Here is a 13315-nt window from a genome sequence, read left to right as displayed (position 1 = left end):
GGCTGTATATTTAACCCACTGAGCCACCCAGGCGCCCCTCTTTGGCTGTATATTTAAAATAACAACTTTATTGAGACAGAATTCACATACCATGAAATTCACCATTTTGAAGTGTTCGCGTCAGTGGTTTCTACTATATTCAGAGTTGGATAACCACCACCACTGGCTACTTTTAGAACATGTTCAGCATTCCTAAATGAGGCCCTGTCTCCTTCAGCTGCCACCTCCACAGCTCTTCCACTCATCACCTTAGCCCTGAGCAACCACTTACCTGCTTTCTGTCTCTCTATATTTGCCCGTTTTGTGCAGTTCGTATAAATGGAATCATATATGTGGTCTTTTGTGACTGGCTGCTTTTACCTGGCATCTTGTTCTCAGGACTCACCCACATTGTAGTATGTAGCAGTACTTCATTCCTCTTTATGGCTGCATAATATTCCATTGTGTGGATGGGCCACATCTTATTTCTCCATTCATAGATCTTTGATTTGTTATTTTTAGGTATTGTTTTTTAAACTTAATTTTGTAGGAATTATGAAAAATACTTGGTTTTAAGAGAGAATCTATGGAATAATGTATTTTCAAGGGAATCTGGTTTCCTTGATAGTGATAAGCTTAAAAAAAAAGCTGTTATATTCTTCCATTTTTTATATAAGCTGTGTATGCAATTTTCTTTACTTTTAATATATGACCAGTTTATTTTTTACCCCTTAAGGTTATACTTCTATTAATTCCCTTATTGCTCTCCCCTGCCCCAACATTTTTTGATTGGTATTTGTTGGTTCTCAACTGTGAGGATATTGGAATTAATCCTTTTCTTTTACCTGAGCTTTCATTTGAAGTGATTTGCTCTTACTTCCAGTGAAATGCTACGACATTGCATATGCCCTCCCGTTTCTCCTGGGGTTTGATGGGTGTGGCGTATCTGCAATATGGCCATTGTGGACTGAACTTTCTCCCTTACGTTCTCACCTCCTATTAGCCCCACAGGAGTGTGTGTGTGTGTTTCCATAGATGGACGTAGAGACAGAGATAAGAGATTTAGATTTAGGTTCATTGTTTTTGCTTTTTTTTTTTTTTTTTAAGGCTCTTGTTTTGGTTTTGTAAACAGCCTCCTGAGTCATTTTGTTTGTAGTAGAGTCCTTGATAAGGGCTCAGAAGACCATTGTTTTCTGAGTTCTTGACTTTTCCTAACAGTTTGCAGCATTGACTTTTGCCAAGTCTGTTTGGCTTGTATTTTCTCTCCTTGAATAAGTTTAATATATATTATTCATTGTCTTCTGGCATGCATCATTGAGGTTGCAAAGTCTCATGGAAACACGATTTTTTTTTTTGTTTCTGCTTATAAGTAGAGACTTGTTGGTCTGTTTATTTATAACCTGGATGCCCAAAGGATTGTCTTTTTTCTTTTTCTTTAAACTCCACTAGTTTATCTGGTGTTGGTTTTTCCACATTGGTGTTTTTGAATACATAGTGCCCTTTTAGTATATGATTTCAGGTTTTGTTTGCTTTTTATGTTTTTTTTTTTTTAATTTCAAGTGAATTTCTTAATGTTTTAACTCTTTTCTGTTTCATTAGTTTGGTTTTCTTCTCTGGGAATCACTACTGTATGTGTTTTGGATCTACTTTGCCTCTCTGTCACTTTATTTCAAACCAACCTCCCTACCTACCTACCTCCCTTCCTTCCTTCCTTCTCTCCCTTTCTTTCTGATTTATAAAATTGTGTTCATTTTTACCTTGGATTTCTGTGAAGCCATCATCTGTTCTGTTGATTTGTGCTCATGTTCCTGCTAGTTAGCTTTTTGTTTTTAAAATGATTTTTTTTTAAAAGATTTATTTATGTATTTTAGAGAGAGAGAGAGAGAACAGGAACAGGGGGAGGGAGAGAGGGAGAGGGCGAGAAGCAGACTCCCCACTAAGTTAGGAACCCAAAGCGGGACTCGATCTCATGAACCTGAGATTGTGACTTGAGGCAAAACCGTGTCAGGAGCTTAACTGACTGAGCCACCCAGGTGCCCCTAAAGTGATTTTCAATTAAAAAAATTATCTTTTGAGTACTGTCACTTTATTTATGAGTCTTTCTAATTATAATTTATGTTGTTTTATATTTTCTATGGTTCTCTTAATTTCTTTTAGCTTTCTTGGGGAAATTAGACTGCAGTCCTCTCTGTTAGTGGACATGTCTTTCTGGCAGGCTTTCGCTGTTTCTAGGGTTATTCTGCTCCTTATTTCTCTGCTTAATAACCCTGTATTGGATTCTACCACAGTCTTTTTGTTGCTCATTTTTAAACATATTTGTTTTCATGAACTTCAAGGGAAGAGAGAGTTTAGAAAGTGTTAGGGTTTGTAGCTTTGAGCTCCTCCTTCTGAATTGCCAAAACACTTGTTCTCTTATTTTGAGATCTTCTGGTGTGTTACCCTCCTACTTCTGGACCTTCTTGTTTTTACCTCTACTCTACTTCCCTGGTCAGTTGGATTTCAGTCTAGCAGGTTCGTCTTGGAAGGGGATTTTAGCTGAGAGTTTGAAGAGTTTGGGAGGCCTAAACCACTTCAGCCCTTTCAGACCTGTTGCAACCCCTTGACCTCACTCATGACTTTGCTCGCAAATTACTGTTTCCCTCAAGTCCTCAAATAGAAGCGGTGAACTTTCTATTGAATAGTCATTAGTGATTGTGGCATTTGTCCCTTTGGGCCCATCAGATACCCTATCAATCCCCCGGGTTTCCCTTGCGCAAGTGCTGATACTCCAGGGTCTGGCACGGTTCACCTCCCCCCGTCTCTTGTACTTTGTAGTTCATGGAGGTCCATTGAACGTGTGTCTCAAGGAGTTTCTTCTTTGTTGTCCGAATTCTCTCTGGTCTTATGGGGGAACTAATGGAAATCAAAATCCTGCTGCCACCACTGTCTTTCCAGAATTTCTGTTACTGTGTTGACCCTGTACTAAATTGCCAATATTTGGTTCTTTTTGACTGACTAAAATGGCAGTTTTATCTAATATATATCTTAATCTAATATATAGGGCACTGGGTGGCTCAGTCAGTTAAGCGTCTGTCTTCAGCTCAGGTCATGATCTCAGGGTCCTGGGATCCAGCCCCACATCGGGCTCTCTGCTCAGCAGGGAGCTTGCTTCCGCTTTCTCTCTGCCTGCCTCTCTGCCTACTTGTGATCTCTCTCTCTCTGTCAAATAAATAAAATCTTAAAAGAAATAATGTATAGCTCTCTGTTTAGGTTATTAAACCTGTATTAACATTTGGAGTCTTTCCATATGTATATATTCAAACATATTTTTGTATTTACGTTAATACATACTCTAGTTTGTCATATCAGTTAAGAATTTCTAAAATAGCTGTATAACTAAAAAATTATGACTATAGTTATAGGGGGAGATAAGATGTAATTATTTTTCAGTTTTCTTTAACATTGGATTATCCATTTTACAACCTCTTCAACTGCTGCATACTTTTTAATGTATTGATTGGAGATAATTCAATACGTTTCTCTGCTGATCTGTTTACAGTGTTTTTTTTGTTTCAAACAAAGTAAGTTTATTAGTAACTTTTGTCATCATTTAGGGCAGTTCTTCCCTTTTATTCTTTTAAAAAATTTCTGGGCTCTTTTTACTTTTGCATGTTACTTTCTTCCACATTAATTTCATTGAATGAATTTATTAACCTCCCCAAAGTGCCAGTGGGGTTATGATTGTAATTACATTGCGTTTTTATTGATGTCTTGATTATTGAGTTAGCCCAGGTTTCCTGAGTTGATCACAGATTCTATACCATATTTAATCCTGTATTTCTCACAATAATAATAAACAGATGAAATAATAGCAAATAATGCCATTCTTGTACTTTATCGCCCCTTTCCTCTCTTCTTGTGTTTTATTGAAATAATTGGGAATTTAATACTTGGTTTTTTTTCTCATAGTAGGCTTAAAAAAAAATATTCCTTTCTAGAACTTGATTATAGCCTTCCACCAAGTCATCATCATGGAGTTGTATCTGCCTGTGTAACTTCTGCTGATTTCGTGGCTTCTCACTTCTTTGGGTATTTTTTGTCTTGGGATCTTTATTCTGATTTAATTTTCATTTGACCAGACCCTACTGTACTTCCTCAGTAGTTTTTAGTGAAGTTCTTCAGTGAAGACAAATGAATTGTACTTTGAGTTCTTCCCTGTCCAAAGAGGTATCTTCTTTCTTCTTTGCATATTAGTAGTATCTTGACTGTCCAGAAAGCTCTCCTCCAGCTCCTCCTCCTGTTCTTCTGGCCTCCTGTTATCCTCCCGTGAAGCTCCTAGATCTGACTTCCATGTCTCTATTCTTCACTCAAAACTTCCATTCCTTTTTCTTTTGCTCTTTGTTGTGGTGATAATTTCTGTAGTTAATGTCTAAGTTATTAATTTTTACCACATTCATTCTGTTTTCACTGCCTTTATCGAACTTGTTTTGGGAATCTTGGTTTGTTAAATGTTTTCCAGAGGACTTAAGTGCGGTTGTGCAGTAGAGTATTTTATGGGTCTCTCCTGTTTCCTCCATTAATGAGTGTCGCTGTTCCGATGCTTCACCTTGGTTCCCTTAGTTAAAACTGCTGTTTCCGGGGCGCCTGGGTGGCTCAGTGGATTAAGCCGCTGCCTTCGGCTCAGGTCATGATCTCAGGGTCCTGGGATCGAGCCCCGCATCGGGTTCTCTGCTCCGCAGGGAGCCTGCTTCCCTTCCTCTCTCTCTGCCTGCCTCTCTGCCTACTTGTGATCTCTCTCTGTCAAATGAATAAATAAAATCTTAAAAAAACAAACAAACAAACAAAAAAAAACTGCTGTTTCCTCTTCAGTGCTCAGTAGTTTTTTAACGTCTGTTCCTCATTGGACTCGGATTGACCCACCAGGCACCACCAGTGGGAACACGTTTCCTCCGCAGCAGTATGGGTCTGGCTATTGGGTCTCCCACGCAGTGTTGTCTTGCACGATGGACAAGTAGGGATTGTTCTCTTTCCCAGTGAGCCTGTAGCAGATGGGCGAACAGGCTGGAACGCTAGAGAATGCCAAAAAAATTCTTTAGAATTTTATCAGAGAAAGTTTGCGGAATTTTGTAGAGCTTTGAAGAAGCCTTTGACCTGAGATCATTCTGTACACCAGAGGAAAACAAGCGTTTATTATTGCCTAAAGCTTTTAAACAGACATGTCTTAACCCTAACCACATTGACCACATTTTAAAAATGCTGTATCATTTAAAAAATTCCTGGCTGCTGCGGGAAACTGAAGTATGTATTAATTTAAATGCAGAAGTATGTGTTGAGCATAAAAGGATGTGAGCAGAGGAGACCAGTTAAGAATTCATTCCACGAGAGGGAGCATAGATAGGAATGACATGGAGGCTGAATAGCTATAATTGGTGATGTTTTAAACTGAAGAGAAGTTGAAGGGCATCTGGATGGCTCAGCTGGTTAAGCGTCCGACTCCTGGTTTTAGCTTAAGTCGTGATGTCAGGGTCCTGAGATCAGGCTCTGTGTCGGGCTCTGCCCTCAGTGCTGAGTCTGCTTGTCCCTCCCCCTGCTCTCTCCCTCTCAATCTCTCTCTCTGGACTGGATAGATAAAATCTTCGAAAAAAAAAAATCGACGAGAAGTTGAGGTTTTCGAGTTTGTTGTCCTCTATTTTCTCAATAAAAAGAGAAGGGAAGGTCTTTGGATATGATTGGTCAGGATGATGTTGCCAGGAGTCTAAGGACAGTGGGGAAAGCTCCACATCCCCTGTCTTAATAAGGAAAAGCACAAGGCATTGAAGAGGGTAACTGTAAGAAGGGATGAGCAACACTGAGATTCCCGGGAACATTGAATAATAGATATTTGAGTGGGACCAGCTAGGTCAATTTTATGAGTTTTTTTCTATCAGCATCATTTGGTGTAGCTCAGGAGAGCAACGGACTAGAAGCGTTGGTTGAACCAAGTAGTTTTTGTGTTTATGTAAACGGCTCCCTGGTTTTGTAATCTTTTCTCCAATTTCAGTAATTTCTGGTTTTCTCAGTCTGAAGATAGTTATGGCTAATAATGTATATAACCTAAAAAATAAAGTGTTCTAATCATTTTAAGTATGATGATAAAATGTTTGATGCAAATGATGAACTTGCTTCTTTTTCTGCTGTGATTTTTTGAGAAAAATATTATAATTTGGTGTCTTTGTTATGATTTCCTATTACTTTTAGAACTTCTTGGGTCTGTGTTGAAAATGTTGAATTATTCTAAAGAATATTTTCCGGCAAAATTGTGATTTTGTAGATCGTCCGCAAACTATAGAGAATAATAGTTGATAACCGCAGCCTTAGGACGTTGTTTTGTATGCTCTCTTAACCTTTGTTGAATTTTTGTTCTAGTTTTCCGAATTTCCACACCCCATGTGGGGTTCCGATTATGTGCAGTTATCCAGGAAGCCGGCTTCCTCAGAGCAGAAGTGCAGCACGGTGTCGTGGGATGAGCTGAAGTCCATGGACTTACCGTCCTTCGAGCCTGCCTTCCTGGTGCTCTGTCGAGTCCTTCTGAATGTGATACACGAGTGTCTGAAGTTAAGACTGGAACAGAGACCAGCTGGGGAACCGTCTCTCCTGAGTATTAAGCAGGTCTGTTTCAAGCACGCCTTAAAAATATTTTGCGATTACTGTGCTATTCTGTAGGCTTGTAGTTTTTATTTTGGATTTAGGATTTTTTTTTAATTGTTGCAAATAATGAAAACGTTCTTTGTGTGGAGTCCTCAGAGATAAGATTGTTGTTCAACCTTTCTGCCATCGCTTCCTTACTCCAAAAGGATAGAAAAGTCCAGTGATGAGTTGACATAGTCTGTAAACAGCAGTCTTTGGAGGCTGGAATCTTAAAATTCTCTCGTTAGAATTAGGTCAAGTTCCTTAAATTTATTTATTTATTTTTCTATTTAAGCTGTGTGGAGACAGATAAGTGTCTTTAGAGTACGCAGTGGGGAGACGTTTGGACTTTTTGCTTGCTTAGACAGCTGCATGGTTTAAACAGCAATGACAGCTGCTGCTTTCTTGTTTTCATTCGTTTTGGATGGGATCCTCTAGGGAGTTCGATACTCCAGAGGTAGCAGGAATGGCTGGACGCGGTTGTATCTAGCCCAGTGAATGCTGCAGAATGTTTGTTTTATGATATTACCATATCCACTCTGCAGAATAAACATGTCAGATTTCGGCAAAAAAAAAGAAAAAGGTATGTTTTTGTCGATAGTGCATGTCCGTGCCCTCATGATGGAAGGGCTAGGAGCTCATTGGTGATGACCGATGGCATCTGGGGACAAGCCCAGGCCATATGATAGGCACAGAATAGATATAGCTGGGAGGGGGTGACTCGCGGACCTCATTGTCCTCGCTTCAAGTTTCCCTCCGGCACCGACCAGAGCGCTGCTTCCTCACTCGCTCTGCTGCTCGGCACCTTGCTTCTGGCTGTTGTCCTGCCATCACTGCTGGCCATGCTTCTCACTTGTCCACCTGACTGCAGTGGTAATTTAGGGAAGTTTGGGTAAAATACTTCTCTTTCTCACAAAATGAGTACTTCAGGAATGTAACCTGTAAGACAGGCAGAGTTTACCTTTTGCTGATGGGGTATTCTGAGGATGAAACAGTAATTTATGTTAAAATATTAAAAAAAATAAAAACAATACTTAGATGAATGTAGCTTTACTAGGATCAAAATAAAACAAATTTTGGCTAAAATCCTTCATAGATTCAGTTATAAGCGAATGTCACCCAAGTGACATCTTTTTTTTTTTTTTTTTTTAAGATTTTATTTATTTGACACAGAGAGATCACAAGTAGGCAGAGAGGTAGGCAGAGAGAGAGGGAAGCAGGCTCCCTGCTAAGCGGAGAGTCTGATGCGGGGCTCAATCCCAGGACCCTGAGATCAGGACCTGAACCTAAGGCAGAGGCTTAACCCACTGAGCCACCCAGACGCCCCTAAGTGACATCTTTAACAGAGAAATTTATATCTGAACAGAACAGCTTTTAATAAATTTAACTCTAGCCGTGGCTCTCTTGTATGGGTAATTATTTTTAGAACCTTTTAAGGGGGAAATTACGTTTGTAAAAACAATCCATATTTATTTTAGAATATTTGAAAAGAACAGAAAATGATATAGACAAAAATGAAAATTATCCTATTATGCTGCCACTCAGAGATAACCACTGTAACTATTTTGGTATATTTTTCTCCATGTGTTTTTTGTACAGACGTCAAAGAAAAAAAAATATATATATGAATTTTTGCCCTTAAATATTTTTTAAAAATAAGATTTTAATGTCTGCAGGAGTGCTCTGTTACATAAGTTCATCAAAACTTATTTATCCCCATCATTTAAAATAATATTATGATAATACATGATAACTATTATGATGAAAAGACTTTAAGGGCAGTCATCCCATGTCAGCCTCCCACTCCTTTCCAGCATTTCCTGCTGGGCCTGCCCATGCTGGCACTCAGCTCTTTGTTTAGATTTGTTTTCCCTTGGCTTCTATCTCATTTCAACACATCGATCCTAGGTTTGATGGTGATTAGAGGCTTTTGATGGTGAAGGTCACAAATCACAGTAGTTGCTGTGCTGAACTATTACAAAGATTGTCGTGCTCTGTGGCACGCATGTATATTTGAATCTCTATTATGTTTTCAGACAAAAATCATCAGTTTCGTTAGGGGATTTTTCTCTCCTACCCTTATGTTATAGAATGCAAACTAGTACAAAAACAGATCTTTTTCTGTGCTTTATTTTCTACACAGATGTATTTGTGGGGGCATATGTTTTCACAAATCGGTGTTTGCCCGTTTGGTAGCTTCTCTGTGTATTCATGCTGTATTAGCTACTTTTCTTTTCAGCATTCGGTTCTTCATCGAGACGACTAAGATAATACATAAACAGAACCGATAAGGAATTGGAAAGCGTGTTAGGGCTTGCGGAGGTGGCGAGGCTGAGGAGGGGGATGCGCTGGGGATGCGCTGAGGGTGCGCGCGGTGACGGACTCTGTGCCCGCAGCTGGTGAGGGAGTGTAAGGAGGTGCTCAAGGGCGGCCTGCTCATGAAGCAGTACTACCAGTTCATGCTGCACGAGGTGCTCGACCGCCTGGACGGGACGGACTGCAACATGGATGCCTTCGAGGAGGACCTGCATAAAATGCTGATGGTGAGCCCCCCGGGGGGTGCGGGGAGCAGGGATGCAGGGATGTGTGAATGTGAGAGAGAGGTGTGGAAGCGCGTGAGAGTGAACACGGCGGGAGTGGGGGGCGGCGGCAGTCTCCAGCCTGACCTTGTCATCTAGTATTGGATTAAATTTGTTTCACCTAAATCCACATTTTAACAAATCCTCAGTGATTTTTACGTTAGAATTTTTGATGAAGCTTATCTTAGTTCACTGTTTAACGTAAGAGTCTTCATCTTACAGCAGGATGGCCCAGAAATGGAATCATAGTCCCGTCCTGTTGTATTGCGCCGTCTGGCATCAGCCATTTCTGTGCCGCTGCCCGCGCTAGGGCTGGGGAGGCTGGAGTGGACAGTAAGAGGCTCGTTGTCTGCTGGGACCTGGGCATGGGGGTTGCTAGGTGCCAGGGTGGAATCCTGCTGAGGTGCAGGGACGACTTGGAGATGGGTCCTCTCAGTCAGCCTGGGGACATCTGGGAGCTCCTAGTTGAGTCAAGAGTTAGCGGAGGAACCACGCACTTCCGGGGAACTGTAAATACTGGGATCTGGCGGGAGCAGGCTTACTTTGATTTCTTCCCAAGAGGAGCTCCCTGGGCTTCTCACACCACAGGTGGTGTACTTCTGGTGCTTTCTGACCTCTGTCCTTTTGCTCCTATTAGTCCCTCCTGGTAGACATGTCCCTTTTCCTTATCTACCCACTTAAGACTTACTTGCAAGTTTTACTTTTCTCTAGAAAGCTTTATCTGGCAACTTCAGTCTTTAATGTGCGTTTACCCTCCCCGCACTCTCACGGCAGCTGTAATCGGGGCTATGCTCTTGGCGCTCAGTGATCTGCTGCTCTGCTCGCAGCTTCCTCAAGCTAGCCTGGAAGCTTCGTAAGCCATGGTTCGACGTGGCACTTGGCCAAGAGTGCCGCTGCCCCGCAGAGTGTTAGTATGTAACGACAGGCTGGAGGCATGAGAGTATATGCACGGGTGATCCTGCCATGTGGAGGGTCAATGACACAATGTAAAAATGACAGTGGTTCAGGGCGTATTGTGTTTGGAATTTTTTTTTTTTAATTTAATTTATTTATTTGATAAACAGAGACCACAAGTACGCAGAGAGGCAGGCAGAGAGAGGGGGGGGAAGCAGGCTCCCCACTGAGCAGAGAGCCCGATGCGGGGCTCGATCCCAGGACCCTGGGATCATGACCTGAGCCGAGGCAGAGGCTTTAACCCACTGAGCTGCCCGGGCAGAATGTTTTAAAGACCTGTTTTGTGTGACGTCTCACTTCTCCTGCCTGGGGATGCCTCCAGATAGCACCCCCACTTCGAGGCTAGAGGGAAGGAAAAGAGCAAAAGGGAGAAAGTGTCCTCGCCAGCTCAGTCCAGAGCAATGAAGCTCTCTTGGGAGCCACTGCGGACAGAGTTCCCCTGTGTCGTGTTGGCCAAACCTGTTGCCTGCCTCTGGACTTTCGTGGAGGCAAGGGATGCAGATACTTAGTTTTCCAGCCTCTGTCGTGGAAGGATAGAAAGAAGAACGAGGGTATGAAAGGGACTTACAATATCTGGTATATCACAAGAAATAATTTTGAGTGTGAAATTATTTCCTGTTTGAGGGAGTGTCCATAAAAGACCAGAGTATGTAAAATGTGGCTACATTTTGAAATACTATTTATTTCTTAGGTCAGAAAAGTCTTTGTCATTGAAAAGTCATGGTAAAAAACAAAAGCAAATTATTTTTTCTCTCTCTCTCAGTGGATGGTTAAAGTAGGAGTTTAAAAAGCCAGAAAATGGGGCGCCTGGGTGGCTCAGTGGGTTAAAGCCTCTGCCTTTGGCTCAGGTCATGATCCCAGGGTCCTGGGATCGAGCCCCACATCGGGCTCTCTGCTCAGCGGGGAGCCTGCTTCCTCCTCTCTCTCCCTGCCTGCCTCTCTGACTACTTGTGATCTCTGTCTGTCAAATAAATAAAATAAAAATAAGTTTCTAAAAAAAAAGCCAGAAAATGCTTTGCTTTCTGAACTGTCTTTGATGGTTTTACAAAGGCAGGCACAGCACCCTTTTGCATGCAGTCACCGGGGCAGGGGAACTGTGCCCTCCGGGTCATTCAGCTTCAGTGTCCGCGGTGAACCTGTGGGCCATCCGAAGTGTAGGGAAGGAAGTCACTCCTTAGAGCTACAAGTGCTTAGGATTTAGTCTTGGTTTTGCTGCCAATGAGCCCTGTGGGGCAAGATCTACCTTAGTTTAATCTCCGTAATTTCACAGGTGAAGAGCTAGAAATTACCAGTGATTTTAAAATTGTGTCTCCAAGTATGCTCAGTGGCTAATGGCAGGTGCACATTTTGAAAACTGGGGGAGCCCAAACCAAATCGGTGTTTTTGTTAGGAAGGAGGGAGAGAATGGCCTTTGCATGGTCAGTCACATTATGTGTACCACAGCACCCTTCTCTGGAACCTTGCCAAAAAACAGCAAAAAGAATGAAGAGTAAAGAATGAAATTCCATGTTTAGTAAAGGGGGAAATTGACTCCACTGCTCTCCTCTCCTTACCTCCAGAAAACTCTTGTAATTATTTGCCTTGAAATTTGGGCTAAAATGTGGGTGGGCCCAAGCTCTAAATACCTCCTCGCCCAGCCAGGGATTCATTCGAGCTGGGATGTCCGGGGTGTGAATGGTCAGGAGAGAAGCAGGAGGAGTCCCCATGGAGGACTTGTCAGGGGCAGATCTGCAAGAGGGGGGAGCAGAAGTGGAGACACTCCCCGAGCCGCTAGCGCACATCCTGCCGGCAGAGGAGGAGTGTGAGCTTCCTGGGGGCGGGGGGAAGCTGAGGTGCAGAATCTCTGTGACTTTGGGGGATTTACTTTGTGTGACATCATCACCCTGACTGTGTGCCGGTCTGGGGAAGTACCTGAGCGTTCGCTCGAGGCGACAAACCATATTGGAGCTGTCCGCTGTCTTAGCTCATTTCTCTGGGCACAATAAACGCGATAGGGACGTAAGAACGTGCGAGCGATCGAAGGAAGCCACATAACAAGAACCGAAGAGGAATGAAAATGTGACGCTGATCAACAGGATGCAGACAATGCTGCGGTCGTGGAGGACGCAGGAGGGAGGGCGGGGACCGGGTTCCCGCGGAGGCCTGGCTCTTGCAGTGCGGTGCGTAGTGAAGGCTGCGGGTCCAGGGAGACTTTTTAAATTGACGTTTCCAGAGACCACGTGAAAGCCTTTGGGACAGAAATGAACGGGATTATGTGCATATCAGAGAAGAGGGAAGTCTCTAGTGAGAGGTTCCTCCCACGCCGGGAGGAGGTGGGTCTCCAGACATAAGTGTCGAGATCCGGAAAGCTTCGCTTGGCCACTGCTAGGAAGGGGGGGACGGCATGTCACACGTGGGTGTGCGTTTTTGGTGTTGAGCACATGAGAGGTTTCTGTCTCACGCCTTTTCTCCTTCGCTCGGGGGGACAGGATGGGTGAGGGTGGGCACGGACTCTGAGAAGAATGGTGGAGTTTCAAACTGTGCTTGTAGGAAGGAGGAGAATGGACGAGGGGACATAAGTATCACCAGAAACGTACACCGTGTGGTTGGGATTGTGACGGGTAGAGCAGTGGTTCGTGACACGCGTGTCCTCAGCTTCCTGAGTGTGGGCGTGGGGCATGGGCTCCTCAGGCTCATCGTGCTTTGGGGGTTTGGCAGGCAGGTGAGCTGAAAAGAATGGGCGAGGTGGCCGCGTGGGAAGGGGGACCGTGTGGCTTCTAAGCTGATAAGGAGGAAGCGGGTGGAGCCCGGGGTAGTGACCTGGAGAGAGAAGAGAAACCTGCGGCCTGGAGTTCAGGTAAGGCTTAACTAAGAACAGTCGCAGAGGGGATAGTTGGACAGAAACCCGGGAGGAGGAGAGGAGGTTTTGGAGTCGGCCCGTTAGGATTGATGATTTGAGGCCTAGAGGTGATTCTGTAGTGACAGGTCTGGGGTGACGCACAGTGTGGCGGCTGAGCCTGGGGCGCAGAGAAGACGATGTGAGATGTCGGAGTGTGACGAGGGACGACGGGCTGCTGGGAGTCAGTAGGTGACAGTATGCAGGATGGGTTCAGTGGTGTATCTGGTGACGTAAATCTTCGAGGGACGGGTATTTCTTTTGTTTTGGTTTTAAATGAGAC

At 43.3% G+C, this 13315-nt stretch overlaps 1 protein-coding gene across 6 annotated transcripts in view; it reads left to right on the top strand.

Moving 5' to 3' along the window:
* The window catches only part of MAP3K4 (mitogen-activated protein kinase kinase kinase 4), a 114489-nt gene that overhangs the window by 63658 nt on the left and 37516 nt on the right, over nt 1-13315 (top strand). For all 6 annotated transcript variants that reach the window (XM_046006863.1, XM_046006862.1, XM_046006864.1 and 3 more), the window contains exons 4-5: nt 6364-6606; nt 9021-9167. In XM_046006863.1, coding sequence (XP_045862819.1) covers nt 6364-6606; nt 9021-9167 — 390 coding nt within the window. The remainder of the gene's footprint in view (nt 1-6363; nt 6607-9020; nt 9168-13315) is intronic.

This window comes from Meles meles, chromosome 5 (genome assembly GCF_922984935.1).
Source record: "Meles meles chromosome 5, mMelMel3.1 paternal haplotype, whole genome shotgun sequence".
Lineage (NCBI taxonomy): Eukaryota > Metazoa > Chordata > Mammalia > Carnivora > Mustelidae > Meles > Meles meles.
This window is presented reverse-complemented; position numbering and strand designations above follow the sequence as displayed.